The sequence below is a fragment of the Leptodactylus fuscus genome, unplaced genomic scaffold (genome assembly GCF_031893055.1).
Source record: "Leptodactylus fuscus isolate aLepFus1 unplaced genomic scaffold, aLepFus1.hap2 HAP2_SCAFFOLD_66, whole genome shotgun sequence".
Classification (NCBI taxonomy): Eukaryota; Metazoa; Chordata; class Amphibia; order Anura; family Leptodactylidae; genus Leptodactylus; species Leptodactylus fuscus.
Window position 1 is genome coordinate 484,400 of NW_027440693.1, and position 23,619 is coordinate 508,018.

Here is a 23,619-nt window from a genome sequence, read left to right on the forward strand (position 1 = left end):
TAGGCTATAACAGAGTCCCACGTGTCCATAGTAAGAAAGCAATAGCAGTCAGCCGATTTTAGACATCTTCCACGCATCAGCAATAAATGCCAGAAACATTTCCTTGAAAGAAGAAGTCCGCAATTCCATGCAGGAATATAGAGTCATTAAAGGAGCTGTCTAAAATAGATAACTGAGATTTATATACCCTATTAGGAGGCTCATACCTAATAGATTGGGGTCTCTCTCGCAAAAAAAAAAAAAAAAAGAAAAATTATCTTTTTAACCAAAAACACCCAACAAGAATATTTCTATGGACCCAGTTATATGTGTGCTAGGCATTATCGGAAGCAGAGGGTCAGCATTTAGCAGTTCGGAGACTCCTATATCAGGCCCCTTAGTTGGTAGGCAGTCATGGGAAGGATTTGGACCCCATACTTTAACCAAATTTAAATCTCGAGTGAACATGATGTTACAGGTTGGATAAATATGCATATTGGAAGAGAGGGACTTTTAAGAAGTTTGAAGAGCCTTCAGCCCCATGGTTGGACACTCTAGGACTGGCCCCTTGAACGCTGCTAGTAGATAGAGCTTTATATATGTTAGCCCCCTTTCTTGGCAGTGAACAGACCTAGATGCTGGCTCCCCTGATACTATATGACTGTGCCTTGTGATGCTGCAGTAGAGATGTCATATATTGTTTGTCTCCGCTTAGTGCACTGGAGGGATGGAAAAGGGAGAGAGAGAAATCCCCCAAATGGTTCCACTGTGCACTCCTACATATAAGCTTCTAGGCTGATGGCCTTAACTGTCTCGTAAACCTCTGCAGTTCACCTCTGAACTTTTCACTTCTAGTTTCACTCCATTAGCTGGACTGATTGTGCGGTACACAGTGGGGGGTGTATCGTTTTATTTTGTAAATTATTCAAACTGTAATAAAAATTGTTTGATATCAAATAAAACACCCAACAGGAATTCTCTGTTAAATGTGTTTTCATAGGATATATCAGAAATGTTTTTTTAGTCTGATCTGTACAATGTGATGAGGGGGGACAGTAAGATCTTATATTGTCATGATCAGATATGCCAGTAGTTGTTTGCCTTGTCATAGAACAATGTGCAATAACATACAATTCTATGAAGGGAGACATGATCTTTAAGGCCGGGGCCCCATGTAGCCAAAACACAGTGATTTTGCTGTGGCATTTTTGGGCCCTTTCACACGGCATAAGCGCTCGGCTCATTCCGAACCGTACACGCGTGCGCTTCTAAACACTTCCCATTCACTTCAATGGGAGCGCTCGTACAGCTGACTTTATGAGCGCTTTCATTGAAGTGAATGGGAAGTGTTTAGAAGTGCTCGTGTGTACGGTTCGGAATGAGCCGAGCGCTTACGCCGTGTGAAGCGGCCCTTACATTACCTGCAAAGTGATTCCGGCTAATCCCATCCATACACTGTAGAAAATAATCAGCAGAGGAAATGCTGTGATTTCAAAAACCCTTGCATTTTTGTAAATTGCAGCAGCCCAATTATAGCTATGGGAATGCTTCCCTATAGGTATGATTGAAGCAGAAAGTCCGCAGAGGAAAACTCTGCAGACTTTCTGTGACAAGCACTGTGGCATAATCCACAATACATTTCCGCTCAGGTTTATCCCACAGCGATTTTGGATGCAGCTCACTACGTGAGTAAACGTGGCGCGCAATGCATGTCTGCGGTCGCGTTAGCGCCGCGTAAATGCGCGTTAACGCGACCACAAACATGCACCGTCAAAATCGTGGCGCAAACGTCCTGTACACGCGGCGCATTGCGCGCCACGTTTACTCCGTGTGAACGAGCCCTTAGCCTAAAGATGATCTGGCGTTTTAGAATACACCAGTATATAGTGATTCTTATTTGAAAGGGGGAAAGGAATAAAGGGGTCATGAGATTTGTTTCCTAATCCTAAAACCTTCTTATTTATAGAGAGTTATATATCTCCATGAAAGATCCAGACAAAGGAATTAAAGAAATTAAATTGGAAAAGGACAAAAAAGTGTTTAATCATTGTTTTACAGGTAAGTACAGTGTATTGAGAGACTGCATGTAGTTGAATGGTTGCAATAAAATGAAAAGTAATGTATCTAACAAACTTTCAATATGGATAGTGATATGGAAAGGAATATTGCAACAAAGAAATAGCATATACAGGTATTTATTTTGCTTACTTGTATAGCGCCATCATATTATGCAGCGCTTTTACAGATATTGTCAGTCACTGTCCCATATAGGTATCACAATCTACGTTCCTATCAGTATGTATTTGGAGTGTGGGAGAAAACCCATGCAAACATGGAAAGAACATACAAACGCCTTGCAGATGTGGTTCTTGGCAGGATTCGAAATCCAAGACTATAGTGCTAACCACTGAGCAACCATGCTGCCTGTCATATACTGTCCAGGAGCATAGCTGTAGTGGGTGTAGAGGTAGCAGTTGATGCGGGGCTATGGACCCTGAAAGGCCCCAAAGGTTGCTTCATGTAAAATATAAAATTATTCCAGTAGGCACAAGGTAGGAAGGAGCCCTTTATTCTAGATTTTGCACTGGTGCTCATGAACTTCAGATGCAGTGTAGCTATGACATGTTGGATATCAAGGCCCTGTCTCAGTAATCCATTGTAGTCTAAGTGAAAAAAGTGATAACAATAATCAGGAAATTCCATGTACAAATGTAGCAAAGTTTAACTTGATACTCATCCTGGTGGGGTGGCAGGCAAAGGATGTGCCCAATCTTTCTCTAAGGGAATGTTAGAGATAGCCAAGTACAGTATCCCACTATCTTCAGTGCTCCCATAGAGAATGAACGGAGCGGCAGGGCTTATGCTTGGTCCATCAGAACAGGGAAACTAGACCTCCATTCTTAGAATCTGTGGGAGTCCTAGCAGGAAGAACCCCACTGATCATGATGCTATCCCATATCCTATTGACTTGGTACAACCATTTTAAAGGGATTTATGGGACTTCCCAACTATGCAAGTTATATGCTACCTACAGGATGGAGCATAATTTACAAATCTATGGGGATCCATTGATCAGAACAAGGAGCAAAAGTTCCCTGTTCTCCTGATCGGTGAGGGTCTCAGTGGTCTGACCCTCATTGACCCTCATTTTACGTCTGCCAAGATGTTAAAATCCTTTGAAATAAACTGTTGTAGAAAACTTTGACTTCATTTTTTTCTATAACTTTCAAAGGCTTTGTTTTCTGCTTCAACCTGCAGCAAATTATTGCATTAAACTTTGCTACATCTGTACAAATGCAGAGAAACTGTCAGCAGGGCTGCAGGCAATAGGTTATTGGTGCAACCATAATGGTATTACATCAGCACCTTGCCTCCTTTGGTTGGGCACATATCCAAGAATCAAACAATACAGGGCATACAAATTGTGTGTTGTGACTGACACAAAAAGATTCAAACCCTCCTTCACACATGTGAGTCTGCTTCACAATAATATTTTCCAGTAGTACTATGTGAATGTCTACTGTTCAAAATTGTATTTTCTAGTCTTTTCTATGCATTTGGCATTGGAAAAGGGATGCCTGATGATTAAATAATACTTTCCTGTTAGACCTCACAAAACATACAAACTTTTTATTTACAATTAGCAAAAACATCTTCCTATGTCTAGATATTACTGCTCATTACTTTTCATGATGCCCACTTTTGATATTTTGACTCCCTTTCCAAATATCCACCTAATGTGTCCATTTTCAGTGGTCACACATGCTCAGTAAGGTTAGTTCCACAGCTTAGATCATGGAACAACCTGTTTAAGGCTGGGGCCCCACTTTGCGGAAACGCAGTTTTTTTTTTGTTGCAGATTTTGTTGCATTTTTTTTTAGCCAAAGCCAGGAATAGATTGAGCAGAAGTTAGAAGTATAAGAACTTTCTATATATTTCCGATTGCATATGTAGCCACTCTTGGCTTTGGCTTAAAAAACCGCAACAAAATTTGCAACAAAAAAAGCTGCGTTTCTGCACCATGGGGCCTTAGCCTAAAGATTTTTCTAGGAATTAGCCAAACCCCTGCGGAGGCTGTTGATCTGTAACTTATAAAAAAAAACATGCTTATTTGTCCCTGGCACTGTGTTGTCTGCAACTGGTGTTTGTTTGGTCCTCATGTCATGCCTTAGTCGCTGGAAGTCTGGTGCTCCACATAACCACTAAAAGGTTCTACGATTTTCTGATATAGTTTATGAATCAGTTCCTTGGCCAGTCATTGGTGACTTAAAAGGATTAAGTAATCATGGAACAACGTGACTCCTGAGACCAATCAGTGGCCTCGGCCATGGCTGGACATTGCTCACATATGTCACCGGTTCTTTACTGGTCGCTGGTAAAGAACCGGTGATATATGTGAGCAATGTCCAGCCATGGCCGAGGCCACTAATTGATGTCAGGAGTCATGTCACATTACGTCACAGCAGCCTCTGCAGGGCTACCACAGCCTCTGCAGGGCTTTATCCAATTCCTGAACAAACCCCTTTAAACAGATTGTATCACGATTCCTTGGCAATCCCTTTAAATAACCAATGACTTGCCAAGGATCTTATTCATAAACTATACTGGAAAAGATAAGATAAGATAATCCTTTAATAGTCCCACAGTGGGGAAATTTCAGTATGTTACAGCAGCCTAGTAATACAGATACAGGATAATACACAGTAATATATTACAGGACACACATAAGCTGAGAAGAGAAGATATTCTAGGAGTCCATAGCAGCTAAGGAAGAGAAGAAGAAAGAAGGAAGACTTCATAGTCATAATCATTAGTTCTCTGTGCGGAGTGTCTTCGCTTGGTCTGATGTAGATTATACAGCCTGTTGGAAGGAAGGACTTGCGATAGCTCCTTCTCGCACTTGGGGTGAAGAAGACGGTCACTTACAATGCTTCCAAGTGCCATCAAGGTCTCATACATGGGGTGGGATGTATTTTAGGCTGGCTGTCTTTTCATTGCTTGCTGATTTTTGTTGTAGTTGCAGCTAATTCTTGGCCCTTAGTTTAGAGCATAGCCAGGTCTTCAAACTTTTCAAACAGGGGGTCAGTTCACTGTTCCTCAAACCAATGGAGGGCCGAAATATAGTTTAAAAAAAAATTAAGATTATATGCTCCACAGTAGCACCCCCCACATTATTATACACTCCACAGCAGGCTCCCCCCCCCCCCCACAGCATAATATGCTCCTCAGTATGCCCCCCAACACACAGTATTATCTGCTCCTCAGTACTGCCCCACTGTATTATATGCTCCTCATTACATCCCCCCACCCCATTGTATTATATGTTCCTTAGTACGTCCCCCCACCCCAATGTATTATATGCTCCTCAGTACTCCCCATATTGTATTATATGCTCCCCACAACAATGTATTATATGCTCCTCAGTACCCCCGCATTGTTTTATATGCTCCTCAGTATGCCCCCCACCCCAATGTTTTATATGCTCCTCAGTACACCCCCACCCCACTGTATTATATGCTCCTCAGTACCCCCCCACCCCACTGTATTATATGCTCCTCAGTACACCCCCCACCCCACTGTATTATATGCTCCTCAGTACACCCCCCACCCCACTGTATTATATGCCCCTCAGTACCCCCGCATTGTATAATATGCTCTTCAGTACTCCCCCCACCTCAATGCATTATATGCTCCTCAGTACCCCCGCATTGTTTTATATGCTCCTCAGTATGCCCCCCACCCCAATGTTTTATATGCTCCTCAGTACCCCCCCACCCCACTGTATTATATGCTCCTCAGTACCCCCCCACCCCACTGTATTATATGCTCCTCAGTACACCCCCCACCCCACTGTATTATATGCCCCTCAGTACCCCCGCATTGTATAATATGCTCTTCAGTACTCCCCCCACCTCAATGCATTATATGCTCCTCAGTACGCACCCCACCCCACTGTATTATATGCTCCTCAGTACACCCCCCATCCCATTGTATTATATGCTCCTCAGTACCCCCGCATTGTATAATATGTTCCTCAGTACACCCCCACCCCAATGTATTATATGCTCCTCAGCGCAACACACACTCTATTATACTTACCCATGAAGAACCGCCGTGCATCCTCCTCCTTCAGACTGCAGGTGCAATAACGTCATCACACCTGCGTTGGGGCAGAGGTCACTCTTTGCAGTCAATAGTGCATAACTTGATAGATTTTTGGGTACTATTCCGTTATCGGGCCAGCAGCAGCGCATTTCAGCACCAGCTTTCGGGACAGCAGTTCAGTTCAGCAGCGGGAATTACAATGACATCCGAGGACTGCTGGCCCGATGCTTGTGCCCAGTAGCCAGTACATCAATGACCCCCCCTCCATCTCCTCCTCCTTCCAGTGCTGCCCCCCAGCTCTCCTTACATCTACCCCGTACCCTCTCCCCGCCACATGACTAAGCCGATGCTGGCCCGATGATAGAGGCCGTGCTTGTGTGTAGTAGGCAGTACATCGATCGATGCCCTCATCCTCCTCTTCCTTCCAGTGCTGCCCCCCAGCTCTTCTTACATCTGCCCCGTACCCTCTCCCTGTAATAGGCCTCACCGTAAATCTTGAGCAATGAATGCTACTAGATAGCCGCCGGACGCTGCAGAAAGTTTGTCCCTCCGGCTCGCTGTAGCTCACCGTTCCTATAGTCGGCGTGTTTCTTGTCAGGGCCTGGATTGAGCCCCGGTGTCTTTCCTTTCGGTCTCGGTACTAGCGCTGAGGTGAGGCCTAGTCGTGTGGCGGGGAGAGGGTACGGGGAAGATGTAAGGAGAGCTGGGGGGCAGCACTGGCAGGAGGAGAAGGATGGGGGAGGGGGGTCATCGATGTACTGGTTACTGGGCACAAGCATCGGGCCAGCAGTCCTCGGATGTCATTGTAATTCCCGCTGCTGAACTGCTGTCCCGAAAGCTGCTGCTGAACTGCGCTGCTGCTGGCCCGATAACGGAATAGTACCGATTTTTGTTTCATGTACATAAAATGTGAGTACAAATGCATCAAAGTTTAACATGACTTTTAATTCTTTAAGTAAACAGTCACATTGATTCAGTTCTTTCATTGCTTTGTTGTGAGTTATCATAGTACAGCGAGCTATTAGATTCAAGTTAAAGATGGCTGCATGTATGTGTCTAATGACAAACATTTTGTTTCGAAGTTTCTTTTGCATCTTGATGGTTTACTCTGTTACCATAATATTCTCAAATATTCCTTTGTCTATATCTTTTATTTCATGACAGGAACTTGTGTAATTGATTGGTTAGAAGCTAGCAAATCAGTCAGAAACCGCCAAGAGGGACTTGTCTTGGCATCTGCCTTACTCAATGAAGGTCACCTTCAGCCTACAGGGGATGTGTCAAAAAGTGCTGCAGAAGGCTTAGCAGAAACAACCTTTCTTGATACAACTGAGGCTTTATATTACTTTGTAAGTACTCGTGATGTGACTCCCTTTGCCTTAAACTCTTAAAGGGATTGTTGAGAAATGAAATTAAGCCACAGTCCAGCTTTTTAAATCCTGTTATCGGCTGTTATTGCTGGGAAAATCTGGGCTCGCCATTGAAAGAGAAAAGAAGCATTACATTGCACCAACTCAATTTGTGGGACTAGGAATAAACTCATTTAACACACATAAAACTGAAACCTGACAATGTTCTCTGTGGTTTCCTCTATGCAGCCAGATAGTGGATTTTTCTGTGAAGACAACTCTAGTGATGATGATGATGCCATTGTCAAAGAACAATTTCGAGGAATAATTGTGAAACAGGGATGTTTATTGAAGCAGGTCAGTATGTTTTCTCAGTTCATGATAATTTTGCTTTGAGTATACTGTACGGAGCACATAATGGTCCTATTTATTCCTCGGAAAGGAGTTTTTTGACAAACGGAGATGTGCGGGGGATTGTTGCCTACAGGCAACACTGTGCACATTGGCACAAAAATGTAACTATACGGAGTAACATAGCAGACAGATACAAAAAATTCTATATTGATAAAATGGATGGAGTTACTATGCTCCCTCGTGAACAAAATACAAAGTACAAAAATGACAGACAAAAAATTAGTAAGTAATAAATTTATATAGCGTTATCTTTTTATACGCTCAGTCTGCATCTCTCAGCAAAATACAGTCTGTAAATAAATAGTCCAATTCCAAATGTCAGTTACTAGATAAAACAAAATAAACAATATGCGATGTAAACAATAATAATAATAGCGAAAAATAACAGAACAGCATGCACATGATTCAGAAAGCCAAAATCAAACATAAATTGAATAATATATTCTTTCACTGCTGGAATAGTTTGAAACAATTGGATGTTGTAGTGAAGCACAGATGAACTTCACACTTCTCACACTTCACTTTTGGTATTTTGGTATTACATCGCGGACGTTTGCACCGACCCTTCTTGCTGTCATAGATGGGCCAATGTCTAATGCCATAAGTTTGAATGGCACAAATTGCGATTGGTGCTGCTGGTCCTTTTGCCTGCTTGGCTCTGTGATTATGATGATTATGTCTACAACAGTGACGACGACGACGACGACTATTGTGATAAGAAATGGGCAATCTAAACCGGTCTAAACTAAGCTTACATAAGCCAGAAACACGAATGACAACTTACCTGTGTGTTGCGGTTGTTGTGAGCTCATAATGCACAGTGTTGCTTCAAAGACACAAACACTTTACTGTCATTATATATTATCTATATGGCACAAATAGTACTTCTTCCTATACTATTCCAATAGTAAAAATAATATTTGTCAAATATTATAAATCACTGTTTCTGAAAAACTTTGTCAAATTTTATTGAATTCGCAAGTAAATATACCATCTCACAAAGCTGAAACAAGCAGCCAATCACCAACTTTCTATGAAGTAACCATGACGCCTGTTAGTAAAGTTGTCGCTGATTGGCTAGTATTTGAGTCCACAGTAGTCCCCAGATCTCAAAACTTATTAAGGAGTTTGGTGCCTGAAAGCTGCACCGGACATATTGACTATTTCTTAGTATGTTGCCTCAGGGCAACACTGTGGGTTAAGGACACTTGGATAGTGCTGCTGGGAGTCCAGTGATTTACTTTAATATTCTTATTTGACTTTATAGACACAAATTGTCCCAATGCAATGGTGGTTTATAGAGATGAGCGAACACTAAAATGTTCGAGGTTCGAAATTCGATTCGAACAGCCGCTCACTGTTCGAGTGTTCGAATGGGTTTCGAACCCCATTATAGTCTATGGGGAACATAAACTCGTTAAGGGGGAAACCCAAATTAGTGTCTGGAGGGTCACCAAGTCCACTATGACACCCCAGGAAATGATACCAACACCCTGGAATGACACTGGGACAGCAGGGGAAGCATGTCTGGGGGCATAAAAGTCACTTTATTTCATGGAAATCCCTGTCAGTTTGCGATTTTCGCAAGCTAACTTTTCCCCATAGAAATGCATTGGCCAGTGCTGATTGGCCAGAGTACGGAACTCGACCAATCAGCGCTGGCTCTGCTGGAGGAGGCGGAGTCTAAGATCGCTCCACACCAGTCTCCATTCAGGTCCGACCTTAGACTCCGCCTCCTCCGGCAGAGCCAGCGCTGATTGGCCGAAGGCTGGCCAATGCATTCCTATGCGAATGCAGAGCCTTAGCAGTGCTGAGTCAGTTTTGCTCAACTACACATCTGATGCACACTCGGCACTGCTACATCAGATGTAGCAATCTGATGTAGCAGAGCCGAGGGTGCACTAGAACCCCTGTGCAAACTCAGTTCACGCTAATAGAATGCATTGGCCAGCGCTGATTGGCCAATGCATTCTATTAGCCCGATGAAGTAGAGCTGAATGTGTGTGTTAAGCACACTCATTCAGCACTGCTTCATCACGCCAATACAATGCATTAGCCAGTGCTGATTGGCCAGAGTACGGAATTCGGCCAATCAGCGCTGGCTCTGCTGGAGGAGGCGGAGTCTAAGGTCGGACCTGAATGGAGACTGGTGTGGAGCGATCTTAGACTCCGCCTCCTCCAGCAGAGCCAGCGCTGATTGGCCGAATTCCGTACTCTGGCCAATCAGCACTGGCTAATGCATTGTATTGGCGTGATGAAGCAGTGCTGAATGTGTGTGCTTAGCACACACATTCAGCTCTACTTCATTGGGCTAATAGAATGCATTGGCCAGCGCTGATTGGCCAGAGTACGGAATTCAGCCAATCAGCGCTGGCTCTGCTGGAGGAGGCGGAGTCTAAGATCGCTCCACACCAGTCTCCATTCAGGTCCGACCTTAGACTCCGCCTCCTCCAGCAGAGCCAGCGCTGATTGGCCGAATTCCGTACTCTGGCCAATCAGCGCTGGCCAATGCATTCTATTAGCCCAATGAAGTAGAGCTGAATGTGTGTGCTAAGCACACACATTCAGCACTGCTTCATCACGCCAATACAATGCATTAGCCAGTGCTGATTGGCCAGAGTACGGAATTCGGCCAATCAGCGCTGGCTCTGCTGGAGGAGGCGGAGTCTAAGGTCGGACCTGAATGGAGACTGGTGTGGAGCGATCTTAGACTCCGCCTCCTCCAGCAGAGCCAGCGCTGATTGGCTGAATTCCGTACTCTGGCCAATCAGCGCTGGCCAATGCATTCTATTAGCCCAATGAAGTAGAGCTGAATGTGTGTGCTAAGCACACACATTCAGCACTGCTTCATCACGCCAATACAATGCATTAGCCAGTGCTGATTGGCCAGAGTACGGAATTCGGCCAATCAGCGCTGGCTCTGCTGGAGGAGGCGGAGTCTAAGGTCGGACCTGAATGGAGACTGGTGTGGAGCGATCTTAGACTCCGCCTCCTCCAGCAGAGCCAGCGCTGATTGGCCGAATTCCGTACTCTGGCCAATCAGCGCTGGCCAATGCATTCTATTAGCCCGATGAACTAGAGCTGAATGTGTGTGCTTAGCACACACATTCAGCTCTACTTCATCGGGCTAATAGAATGCATTGGCCAATCAGCGCTGGCCAATGCATTCTATTAGCTTGATGAAGCAGAGTGTGCACAAGGGTTCAAGCGCACCCTCGGCTCTGATGTAGCAGAGCTGAGGCTGCACAAGGGTTCAAGCGCACCCTCGGCTCTGATGTAGGAGAGCCGAGGGTGCACTTGAACCCTTGTGCAGCCTCAGCTCTGCTACATCAGAGCCGAGGGTGCGCTTGAACCCTTGTGCACACTCTGCTTCATCAAGCTAATAGAATGCATTGGCCAGCACTGATTGGCCAGAGTACGGAATTCGGCCAATCAGCGCTGGCCAATGCATCCCTATGGGAAAAAGTTTATCTCACAAAAATCACAATTACACACCCGATAGAGCCCCAAAAAGTTATTTTTAATAACATTCCCCCCTAAATAAAGGTTATCCCTAGCTATCCCTGCCTGTACAGCTATCCCTGTCTCATAGTCACAAAGTTCACATTCTCATATGACCCGGATTTGAAATCCACTATTCGTCTAAAATGGAGGTCACCTGATTTCGGCAGCCAATGACTTTTTCCAATTTTTTTCAATGCCCCCAGTGTCGTAGTTCCTGTCCCACCTCCCCTGCGCTGTTATTGGTGCAAAAAAGGCGCCAGGGAAGGTGGGAGGGGAATCGAATTTTGGCGCACTTTACCACGCGGTGTTCGATTTGATTCGAACATGGCGAACACCCTGATATCCGATCGAACATGTGTTCGATAGAACACTGTTCGCTCATCTCTAGTGGTTTATGTAGATAAACTGTTTTCCCTTAGTCATAACGGCAGCACAATGTGGGGTATTTCTGCCTCTGCATGCTGGTAGGACAAATAGAATATTTTAATCAGCAATTAATTTAAATATGCATGACTAGGCCCTATAAGAGGGCACAGAGACCTCCCCCCACGTGTTGATACAAGAGTATAAGATGAATAATAGGGAGGGAAACCTTGTGCTGCTGTTATGACTAACAGAAAACCGTTTATCTACATAAACCACTATTCTCTGTCATCATACAGCAGCACAATGTGGGGAGATGTCAAGTAATCCCCTTAGAAAGGGTTTCCTCCACTTAACTTACAGAGCTCAAGACAGAACGGCCAAAGGCCGTCGCGTCCAAAGCACGTGATCTCAGCCTATAGTGCTTCACGAAAGTGTTGTGAGATGACCATGAAGCTGCTGAGCAAATCTGTTCCAGAGGTACTGCCTTCTTCGCCCCCCATGTAGTTGTGACCGCCCTCGAGGAGTGAGCCCTTAGATAACCTGGAGGAAAAAGACCTTGGCAGTAGAAAGCCAAACTGATGGCTTCTCTGACCCATCGCGAAATCGATGATTTAGAAGCCTTCTGGCCCCTTGATCTCCCTGCTAAATTAATCAGGAGATTTTCAGATCTCCTGAAGTTTCCTTGGGGTCTAGGTAGATGCGCAAGCACCTACCCAAATCAAGTGAATGAAGCCTTACCTCCTCAGGCAAGGAGGGAGCAGGAAAAAAGACTGGCAAAGATATAAGCTGATTTAGATTTGCCAGTGAAGGAACTTTGGGTCTGAATTCCGGCAAAAATCGCAATTGTACCCTGTCCTAAAAAAAAGAGGTATAGGGTTGCTCCGATGAGAGCACCTGAAGCTCTCCCACTCTCTTGGCTGAAGTAATTGCAAGCAAGAAAGTTGCATTATAGGCCAGGAATTTCAGCTCCACCTGATCAAGGGGCTCAAATGGGGAGTCACAAAGACCCCAAAGGACCGTCCCAAGGTCCCACTGCTGAACCGGAGCTGAGACAGCAGGTCTGATCCTCGTTGCGCCCCTTAGAAAATTACCAACTAAAGGGTGTTTAGTTGAATGCCTCCTCAGATAAGCGGACAGGGCTGCCACATGTACCTTCAAGGTAGAGGGGGGCTAGTCCTCTGTCTAGGCCGTCCTGTAGAAAGGCCAAGACCGACCTCACTGAGGGGTTAGTAGAAACAATCCTGTGTTCATAGCACCAAGCTTCGAAGATTTTCCAGATCTTGCGATAATTCTTGTTGGTGGAATCTGCTCTTGCATGGGCCAGCATTCTCAGGATGGCCTCTGACAGTCCACTATTCAGTAATAGGGACTGGTCAACCTCCAGGCTGTCAGGTTGAATCTAATCAGATCCTGGCATCTCTGTCCACCTTGAGTGACCAGGTCTGGTAGAGGGGGAAGCCTCCAGTAAATGCCTTGACTCATCTGTATGAGCTGGGCAAACCAAGTCCTTTTCGGTCAGAACAGGATGATGGCAATCACCTGGACTTGGTCCTGTCTTATTTTCATCAATACCCTGGGTATGATGGGAACTGGGGGGAATATGTAGACCAGCCTGAACCTCCATGGGATGGACAGGGCATCCACTGCCAAGGGATCGTCCTCCTGATACAGAGAGCAGAACTTGTCTACCTTGGCGTTGAGTCGGGTTGCCATGAGGTCGAATTCTGGAAGCCCCCACATCTGGACAATACGTTGGAACACCTCTGGACTGAGGGACCATTCTCCTTGATACGGTAAGGGCCCCTTCACACTACGGATACGCTGCCTGATTCTGAACATTAAAACACTGTCAGAATCAGAGCGTATAAAGCAGATCCCATTCATTTCAATGGGAGCCGGCATACGAGCGCTCCCCATTGAAATGAATGGGCTGCTTTTTACTCTACGAGTGCTCCCATTGAAGTGAATGGGAAGCGCTTGCTTGTACGGCTCGGACTGAGCCGAGCGCCAGGCCCCTTCACACGGCGAGCCGTACACGTGAGCGCTTCCCATTAACTTCAATGGGAGCGCTCGAAGAGTAAAAAGCAGCCCATTCATTTCAATGGGGAGCGCTCGTATGCCGGCTCCCATTGAAATGAATGGGATCTGCTTTATACGCGCTGATTCTGACTGTGTTATAACGTTCAGAATCAGGCAGCGTATCCGTAGTGTGAAGGGGCCCTAATACCTCGACTCAACCGATTCGCTACTATGTTCAGAGAGCCCTTGATGTGAACAGCGGTCAACTGGGTCAGGTTCGTCTCGACCCAGGCAAATATCAGATTCGTCACTTTCAGGAGAAGTCTGGACCTGGTACCTCCCTGTTTGTTTAGGTACAACACTGACGTCATGTCTGTTTGCACTTTGACAGCCTTCCCCTTGAGGTAGGGGCGAAGTGCACAAGTGCCAGGTATATCGCCTTGAGTTCCTTCTGATTGGAGGATCCCTCTTTCGGCTGTTCCAATACCCTTGCACAGTCCTCTCGTCAGATGGGCTCCCCATCCTGTCTGGGATGCATCCGTTGTCAACAGAGTCCAAACTGGTTGGACTAAGGACCTTCCGTCTTTCACGTGTATTCACCATCTTGGGTAAAGATGGGTACCGGGAGAAAGGCAGATCTTTTGTGCAACCCCTGTGGAGACCCATTCCAGACGCTCAACACTTCCGTCTGGAGGGGACGCAAATGCCATAAAGCCCAAGAGACTGCTCTGGTCGAGGATAACATTAGGCTTAGGCTTCTCCTGGCAGTTCTGACAGATACCCGCCGTGTTTTGTAGAGAAAATGGACAGCAGCCTGAATTCTCAATCTCCTTGGGATGGAAAGTGAGATCTGCGGAGTCTCTTGTTACGTTCGTGTCTGAGTCCAGACCCAGATTCTGGATTGCAGGTTGCACCGCTAAGGAAACAGGGGAGGGAGACTATCCCTGGCACTACGGTGGCTAGCTAGGCCCTGCCTGCAGGTGGTGGTCAGCTGTCCCCAAGCTAGCCTTGGCCCCGACAACTCCTGGCTCTCTAGCACGAAGACCTAGCAGACAGATAGGGCAAGAGCTATAGGAGAGCTAGGGACTGGGGTTTCTAAAGTGGTGACCCCTACAGAAATCCAGGTGCAGCTGCAGACAGACAAACGGGCTGGGAGGTGCTGGACAATGGACACGCAACACAACACAAAACAAAACAAGAAAATGAGGAGAGGGACAGTGGAGAGGTGAAGAAAGGGTAAACACAGGACTGGGGAAAACCCAAAACCTCTCAAACCACAAGAAAGTGCCAGGCAAACAGAGCAGAAGGATAGGGTGGAGATGAAGTGTGAGGGAACAAACCAGATAAACACAACAGGCAACTCTCACACCACTTCCTAATCAGTTGGAACTTTCACCAAAACAATCCTCCTCCTAGAGCCAAGAATCCTAAGGTGTAAACCACGAAAACCGGCAACATGTGGGGCCAGCCCTCTTCCTTTAAAAGGCCCCAGAATCCTCCCATAGGATGATGGCAATATTAAACACCTGAGGTTCGATTCCTGGAACCTCAAGTATGCTAAGAGGACTGACACCAATACCAAACCAGATGGTCCAGTGGCAAAGCAACCACCAGCAGAAAATAGGAGCCCGGATCAAATCCCCAACCGAAACAAAATACACACACAACCAGGTCATGACATCTCTGAGTCCAGAAGGAAACCTAGAAACTTCCTCTGGGTGGATGGTATCACCTCTGATTTCTCCTAATTGATTAGCCACCGTAACCTCTGCAGGAAGGAGGTGGCTAACAGAAGATGACGTTGGAGGACTGGGAGTGACTGAGCTTTTATAAGTCAGTCATCCAGAGAGGGAACTATGAACAAGCCCTGAAGCTTGAGAGTGGCGGCGACTGGAGCCGCCGCCTTGGTGAAGGTGTGAGGAGCAAATGAGATGCTGAAGGGTAGAGCGGCAAACTGGTAATGCTCCCTGTGACCAGGGATCTAGATGGCAATCCTGAGGTACTTCCAGTGTAGTTGAACAATGGGTACATGCAAATAGAGATCCTTTGAGATCTAGTGTGACTCTCACCTCGCCCTTGTGAATATACTCCCGAATGGAGTTCTCCAAGATGGACTGTGCAGCGACAGGGGGAGGGCAAGTTGACACAAAGCGGTCTAGAGGTGGCTGAGATAATTTGATGGCGTAACCTCTTTTGATGACTTGAAGTACCCAGGGGTCTTGAATGGAAGTTTGCCACACAGGAAGAAAGTGGGAGAGTCGGCCTCCCACAGGGATGTCGGCCACAGGGAGAAAGCACCCCTCAAAAGTTAGGCTTCTTCTTGGGGTCATCTCTACCACGACCATATCCAGAGTCTCTTGGCGGAATCTTGAGCGCCTACCTGGCTGGTCTGGGACGGGAAGAGCCACGACCTCTACCAGAGGGCCCTCGTCTTTCTCTTGCAGCTTGGGGTAACGATTTGCCTTTGGTGTCCACCAAACTTTCCATCAAATCATCTAGGGCGTGCCCAAAGCCTGCAGGTTCGAATGGAAGGGTACACAAGGCGAACTTCGAAGCTGTGTCCACTCTCCAGGGCCTAAGCCAGAGGAGTCTCCGGGCAGCAGTGGATAGTGCCATGCCCTTAGAAACTACCTTTAACTGTTGACGGGAGGCCACGCCCAGATAATCAGCAGTAGTGAACAGGGAGGACATTGATGAGAGAGAATATCATCCCTAGGGACCCCAGAATCGATATCTTGTTCCAGTTTTTGAAGTTGGGAACGAAGACTGTCAGCCACAACGGTGGAGGATATGGCCACCGAAGCTTGCGCAGAGCAGGCCGAATAACATTTCCTGAGGGTCCCGTCTACGCATCTTTCCAGCAGGTCTTGCAAATTAGAGCCGTCCTCCAGAGGTACCACTGTACGGCAGGAGAGCTCTGCCACGGCCATATCCACCTTAGGGTGGTAGCGGTTGCTTCATTGCTTTGGAGCTTCTTTTGCTATTCAGCTCAATTATTCAAACGCTGGGTGGCCTCTTCCGAGAGTATGCAGGTCTTGCTATTATTTCCTATGGGTATACACTAACGTGTTTGTTCCTTCTGTAGAGTGAGTGGCTTGCAGCCCAGTATGTCTTCTGCTACCCCTCCTCCGGAAGAGGGAGGGCCCCATCGATCCAGCTGGGATGAGGAGATCGGATACAGGGTTCTAAATACTCTGGAGGCTAGATGAGCTCTTTCCGGATGTTTCCATTCCGTTTCCATCAACCTGGCTAGGGCTGCATCCATATGGAAGGCCCTCTGCCCCCCAGAGGTGGACGAGGAGGATTCCCCATTAACATCCTTGTCGCCTGACCAGATGGACTTCAGCAGTTTCTCCATCTTATCCATGGGGAGTATGGGTCTGCTGGAATTGACATCCTCGTCCGAAGAAACAGTTTGGTCGTCTATGGTTAATCGCATCAACGATGGCAAGGACAAAGAGCGCCTATTAGTGCGCTGTTTCTTGGCGATGTGGGAAATGGAATCCCCGATGTCCATAGGGAATGTTCTTGTAATGGAAACAGAGAGATCCTTAGAAAAGAGAAAGAAAAAAGGTCATCCAACGGCTGGAAGGTCATGAAAAAGAAAAAAAACTCACCATGAAGTCTCTTACCCAGACAATAACATCTTGAGTAGAAATGTTCTCAGGAGGAGGGCCTCTGCAAGAACGGCAGTGGGCCCATACATAGCCTGGGCCAAAGGGGAAAGAAAAATATTTATTTTCCCTCTGTTTTTATTTTTTAATTTTTCTTTTTTTTGGTGAGAAAAAAACCTACCATCAGCGCAGACCTGATGCTTCCTCTTAGAGGAGATTTCTGTCTTCTATGGTCTTCCGGAGGAGGGGTAGCAGAAGACATACTGGGCTGCAAGCCACTCACTCTACAGAAGGAACAAACACGTTAGTGTATACCCATAAGAAATAATAGCAAGACCTGCATACTCTCGGAAGAGGCCACCCAGCGTTTGAATAATTGAGCTGAATAGCAAAAGAAGCTCCAAAGCAATGAAGCAACCGCTACACAAATACAGGCTAGTTCCAGCAAGCCCCACTAGTAATTAGTAAGGTCCAGAGCCTCCAGAGGAGGGATCTCCAATAGGGAAAGGGCAGGAAGGAGCGTGGCCACCCGCTGCCAACAGATCTCTGCACTCCAAAACATAATGAGAACAAAAAAGGGGCTCAGAACCTTGAGACCCTGCAAGAAAAGCAGGGATAAAACATAAAGATCTTGCCCCACAAGCAAGGAGCTGGCCGCAAGGGGCGGGGAGCTAACCAACATCGCCCAAGGCCCGCCCCTCACCAGACAGACGGCCTAGCAGTAGGCTGGAAGTGGAGCAAGCGAGTGGAAGTAGGCCGAAAGATCCTGCCACTAAGTTAAGTGGCAAGTAAGCCAGACTAGGCTGCAAGCGCGGCCAGAACAAGCCGCAGCGCGGCCAGACCACGAGTGCAGCTAAACAAGGCCACAAGTGTGGTCCAAACAAGGCCACAAGCGCAGCCCAACCCAGACAGCAGGCGCGGTCAAAACAAGGACGCATAAACGCGGTCTAACCGCAAGCGGGCCGAAGCCTAACCAGACCAGGCCGCACTGTGGCTAACTGACCAGATAGGCAGCCCGCAAAACTGAACTTTCTTCGCTCATTTCTGCCTTAGGCAGAAAAATCAAAGAAAATGAACAAAAGAAAAAGTACTGGGAGCTCGTACACAGGCCAAGGAGAGGTAACAAAACCCCCAAAAACCCGGTCAAGGAGAACACAAAGTCCTCCCCACCTGTCCTACCGTCCGAAGGACAGAAAAAACACATGGGGTCTCTGTGCCCTCTTATAGGGCCTAGTCATTCACATTTAAATTAATTGCTGATTAAAATATTCCATCTGACCTACCAGCACGCAGGAGCAGAAATACCTCATATTGTGCTGCTGTATGACGACAGGGAATGACCTTTGCAGTAACACAATACTTTCTTATGGTAGAATTCTCAATTTATTAAACTCTGCACTAATATCTGTTACTCACCTATCCTAGTCTACCCCACAAAATTGTGCCACTTCTCCTGATTCTCTGCATCACATTCTCCTCTGCTTTTGGCTTAACCAACACAGAATACACAAGATCTCACATTTATAAAAACTCTGCCTACTTCCAGTGCTCCACACATGTCTGTGTCCAGGAATTTGATCTCCTTGTTCTATGGTATCTGCTACAAATTATGTCACCAATGTTTTAATATCCAGAAATGGTTCCCAAAAGAGTGACCAGCTCAAGTAAAGTCTATGGTTTTGGAATGAGATGTTCTACATACATGTGCATATTCGATATGCAGGTGTACATATAATTTTGCCCTTGTAGTATATATAAAATAATTTGCCTACTTCATGCAACTGATGCTTGGTTCTCCCTCCTTCTTGGTACTGATCTCTGTTAGCATTGCCAGGGAATACTATTCATCTGACTTATCAAGACTTTGTTAGATACTTGCCTACTGGGACATTTCTATTTTCTCTGACCATCCCAAATGATAGCCCAAGTATATCTTTAGATGTCCCATTGACAACTTTGGTTTTCGAACATCTCTAGTTTCCCAAGTTGACTATAATAATATTTCCTAACATGTTGAAAAAATACTAGTATGGATGTGTTGGAGTAAGGGGATACTTATTTCAGACATTAAATAAGCTGATCATCACATCTACCGATGTACTGAGGGACTTGATGATCATTTAGATCCCTATAGATCCTTTACTGATGAGACATTAGCTGCATTTCCCCAATATAACATGAAAAATGCCATATACTCATAATAACATGCAGACAAGTCTGGCTACAGGGGGCACAGAGAAGTACACCGAAGCTACGGTATCTGGGGCACCCGAAAAACTACCTGCAGAGTGATAAAGACACATATTAGACATGATACATTGTAGGTGGGGGCCTGGAACAGAGTTTGAATTGACTTTTCAGCATAAATTACCGTGTGTATACTTGAAGAATAACATTGTTTGTAGTCATTATATAGTCAGAAGATTAACACAGTGAGTAGAGGAGGAATCCGCTCTATATCTGATTCTGACACTCATTCAGAAAGAGTATCAGGAGCATGCAGGAAATATATAGAGACTAGAGATGAGCGAACAGTGAAATATTCGAGATTCGTTATTCGTTTCGAATAGCCCCTCAATATTCGACTATTCGAACGAATATCGAACCCCATTATAGTCTATGGGGAAAAATGCTTTGTTTCAGGGGAAGCCAAACTTCGACTCAGGAGAGTCACCAAGTCCACTATGACACCTCAGCAAATGAGGACAACACCTCTGGAATGTAACTTGGACAGCAAGGGAAGCATGCCTGGGGGCATCTAACATGCCCAAGTCCCTGTATTATGCCACTATCTCGTCGGGATCCCTGTCAGCTTGTGATAAGCAGGAGCTGACTTTTTTGCAATAGGAATGCATTGACCAGCGCTGATTGACTGAATGCCATACAGAGTACATCATTCGGCCAATCAACGCTGGTTCTGCCGGAGGTTCGTCTGTGAGGAGGCAGAGAATAAGATCAGTCCACAGCGGTCTCCATTGTGGTTCGATCTCAGATGGAGCAGTGTTGAGCGCTCAGCTCTGCTACACCTGAGAAGCAGCAGCGTTGAGCGCACGTTGAGCTCTGCTACACCCTCAGAAGCAGCAGAGCTGACTGTGTGATGAATCCTGCTACACCTGATATGTAGCAGCGTTGAGTGCACGCTGAGCTCTGCTACACCCTCAGATGCAGCAGAGCTGACTGTGTGCTTATCCGTTTGCTCATCTCTAATAGAGACATACTGACTTGTACTGATAGGAGTAAAGCATTTTGGTTGTGAAAGAAAGTTCCAGCATCAGACCGAGCTGGTCTTTCTTCTTTTATCTCATTTTACTTTCTGCTTTTGTCTCTCACTCCCCTTTCCATAACCTTCTGTAGCCAAAAGTGAAAGGCAGTTTAGCTGAGGGAGGGCAGAAAGGGAAACAACCTAATAAAAGCAGATTAAGGCGGGGCCACACGGTGGCTCAGTGGTTAGCAGTGCAGCCCTGCAGCGCTGGAGTCCTGGTGTTCAAATCCCGCCAAGGGCATAAAACCATCTGTAAGGAGTTTGTATGTTCTCCCCGTGTTTGCATGGATTTCCATCCCATATTCCAAAGACATACTGATAGGGAAAAATGTACATTGTGATCTCCATATGGGGCTCACAATCTACATTTAAAAAAAAAAAAAAGCAGATTAAGGCATTTGTCTCTGATAACATATAATACAAAGTTCCTTATATTCATCAATACTGTTTATTCATGTAAAGTTTGTTGAAGCAACAGTGCGTGTGTATTCCATGGCATACGCATTATATTCAACTTACTGTTACGTAAAGCGGTTTTCCCATAAACATAACCATACTTGTAGACAATTAATTTAAACATTTAAATATTTTAAATATAAATTATTAAATTTTTTTTAAAGATTGTCTCTAACCATCCTAGTAGTGAAGGCCTGTTGTCTTGATTGGTTGCCAATGGATATAATCATGAATGGCAGAACATTCTACGTTCTGAGACTTGTCAAAAACCCAGCCCTGACTTCTTTACTGTGGCCAGAGTATCTTTTTATACATGTAAGGGTCCATTCACACGGAGTAACGCGAGGCGTTTTTTGTGCTTATTTTTACGGCCATAAAAAGACATTTCCATTGAATTCTATAGTAAAATACTGGCGTTTTTACAGCTGTATTTTTACGTCCGTTATTGTACAGACGTAAAATAACGGACGTAAAAATACAGCCGTAAAAACGCCTGTATTTTACTATAGAACTCAATGGAAACGTCTTTTTACGGCCGTAAAAATAAGCACAAAATAAGCACAAAAAACGCCTTGCGTTACTCCGTGTGAATGGACCCTAATGTTCTTGCCTAATAACCTGCCCACAATGAGGTAATCATAGCTGGGTTTCTGAGAAGACTTAGACCATAGAAAGTTCCGGCATTCATGGTTATATCCATTAGCAACCGATCACGACAACAGATGTTACTACTAAGATGGTTAGAGAAAATCTTAAAGATTTTGCAAATACTTATATTTCCAAAAACTGTAACCTTTAATTGTCTACAAATTTAAAAGTGGCTATATTTATGGTAAATCCATTTAATAATCTAATATATAATAACACATTGTGTATTTGGTTGCAAGTTTAGTAGTTTCCTGATAATCAAAATGTGGCTTAGCTAATACCAGAAATGACTAATAGTTTCACACGTACGGATAAACATATGGGCGGTTTCTGAGTGGGAGGTGATGGATCCACTGCACTCACACATATAAACTTCCTTTTTTCTGTGACCTGATGAAATGGTATTTATGCTGTGCTCTTTTTATAGAAAATCTCTCATGCAACTGTGGGGAATCGCTCAGGTAGATGCTTGTAGCAGTGCAGGAAACAGGGACACAGACAGTGGATTGCACACAAGTTCAGGCTTTATTCACATGTAATATAAACAGCAAGCACTGAAAGGTCCAAATAGTTGAGACATTCAACATGAAGATACTTATAAAAGTGTAATTTTATTGATACAAAAAAAATATCTAAAAAAGTCCACATTAGGGGGCATTCACACGGAGTAACACCAGGCGTGTATCACAGCCGTACACGCTGGCGTTACGGCAGACTGCCGAGCACTTCCCATTCACTTCAATGGGAGTGCTCGTAAGAGCGGCGTTTACGAGCGCTCCCATTGAAGTGAATGGGAAGTGTTTGGTAGTCTGCCGTAACACCGGCGTGTACGGCTGTGATACACGTCCGGCGTTACTCCGTGTGAATGCCCCCTAACATGTAAAAAACACACAGACACTAACATTCAATACTGTAGAAACAGGGCCACTCACTGGATGGGAGCCTGTGTCTTAAATCGTCACACTGCAGGACAAGACAGGAAAAGGAAGCAGCATAGTCTTCTATGTGGTTTGGTTGAGACATACCCTTCACTGGGCTTATGTTTGGGGGTAATTTATGTACTCTTGATATTTATTGACCCCTATGTGCTATGTTTCTGTTATATTTATTCACATGTGACGCATACACTGCTTTTGCAAAGCCACAGGATAAACAAAACAAAATCCTTCTCGGCTGAGAAAACTAACTTAAACGAAAGGAAACTTTTCCCTGACTATACAGGAGACTGGCTACCAGTCTCCCACCTTGGCAACAACAACAGGTGGCACAGTACCTGCTTTGGAGGTCCAGTCTGGACAGTTTAACTCTCAGTGTGCTGCCACACTACTAGTCTTCATACACAGACTGTTATTAGGGCCTGATTAGTCAGCTGACCCCCCTGGTGTGAACCTTTACCAAACACCCTTTAGCTGCCTGGCTGGGACATACCTGTCTTCCCAGACCACACCCTTCACTCTCTCACACAACTAAATAGTATTAAAAAAAAAAAAAAAGACTAAATGTGTGGGCTCTGAGTAACACAATATGTGGGCCCCTTCTACTCTCATTGTGGATAAAGTATATTAGCTAATTTTGCAAGGGCAATAGAAGACCACCATTCTTGGGACACTATGGTGGGTCAATTCATTGGTGGACTCCTAGGTGTCAGTAAACTAGCAAATACAATATTTTCAGCAAACAATGTTTGGTTTTTTTTTCTTTACAATTCAAACATGAAACTGGACTCAACATTTCACGCTTAAAGAGGACCTTTCACCATTTTGCCCACAGGCAGTTCTATATACTGCCGGAAAGCTGACAGTGTGCTGAGTTCAGCGCACTGTCGGCTTTCCCGATCTGGGCCCGGTGTGAAGAGCTTACGGTCCCGTAGCTCTTCTATGGTCAGAAGAGAGTTTCTGACACT

The 23,619-nt window shown here is 45.4% G+C and overlaps 1 protein-coding gene across 1 annotated transcript in view; it reads left to right on the forward strand.

Annotated features, from left to right (window-relative positions):
• Positions 1-23,619, forward strand: part of PLEK (pleckstrin) — a 72,012-nt gene that overhangs the window by 29,260 nt on the left and 19,133 nt on the right. Inside the window, exons 4-6 of the mRNA XM_075261938.1 lie at positions 1,946-2,037; positions 7,249-7,433; positions 7,683-7,790. Coding sequence (XP_075118039.1) covers positions 1,946-2,037; positions 7,249-7,433; positions 7,683-7,790 — 385 coding nt within the window. The remainder of the gene's footprint in view (positions 1-1,945; positions 2,038-7,248; positions 7,434-7,682; positions 7,791-23,619) is intronic.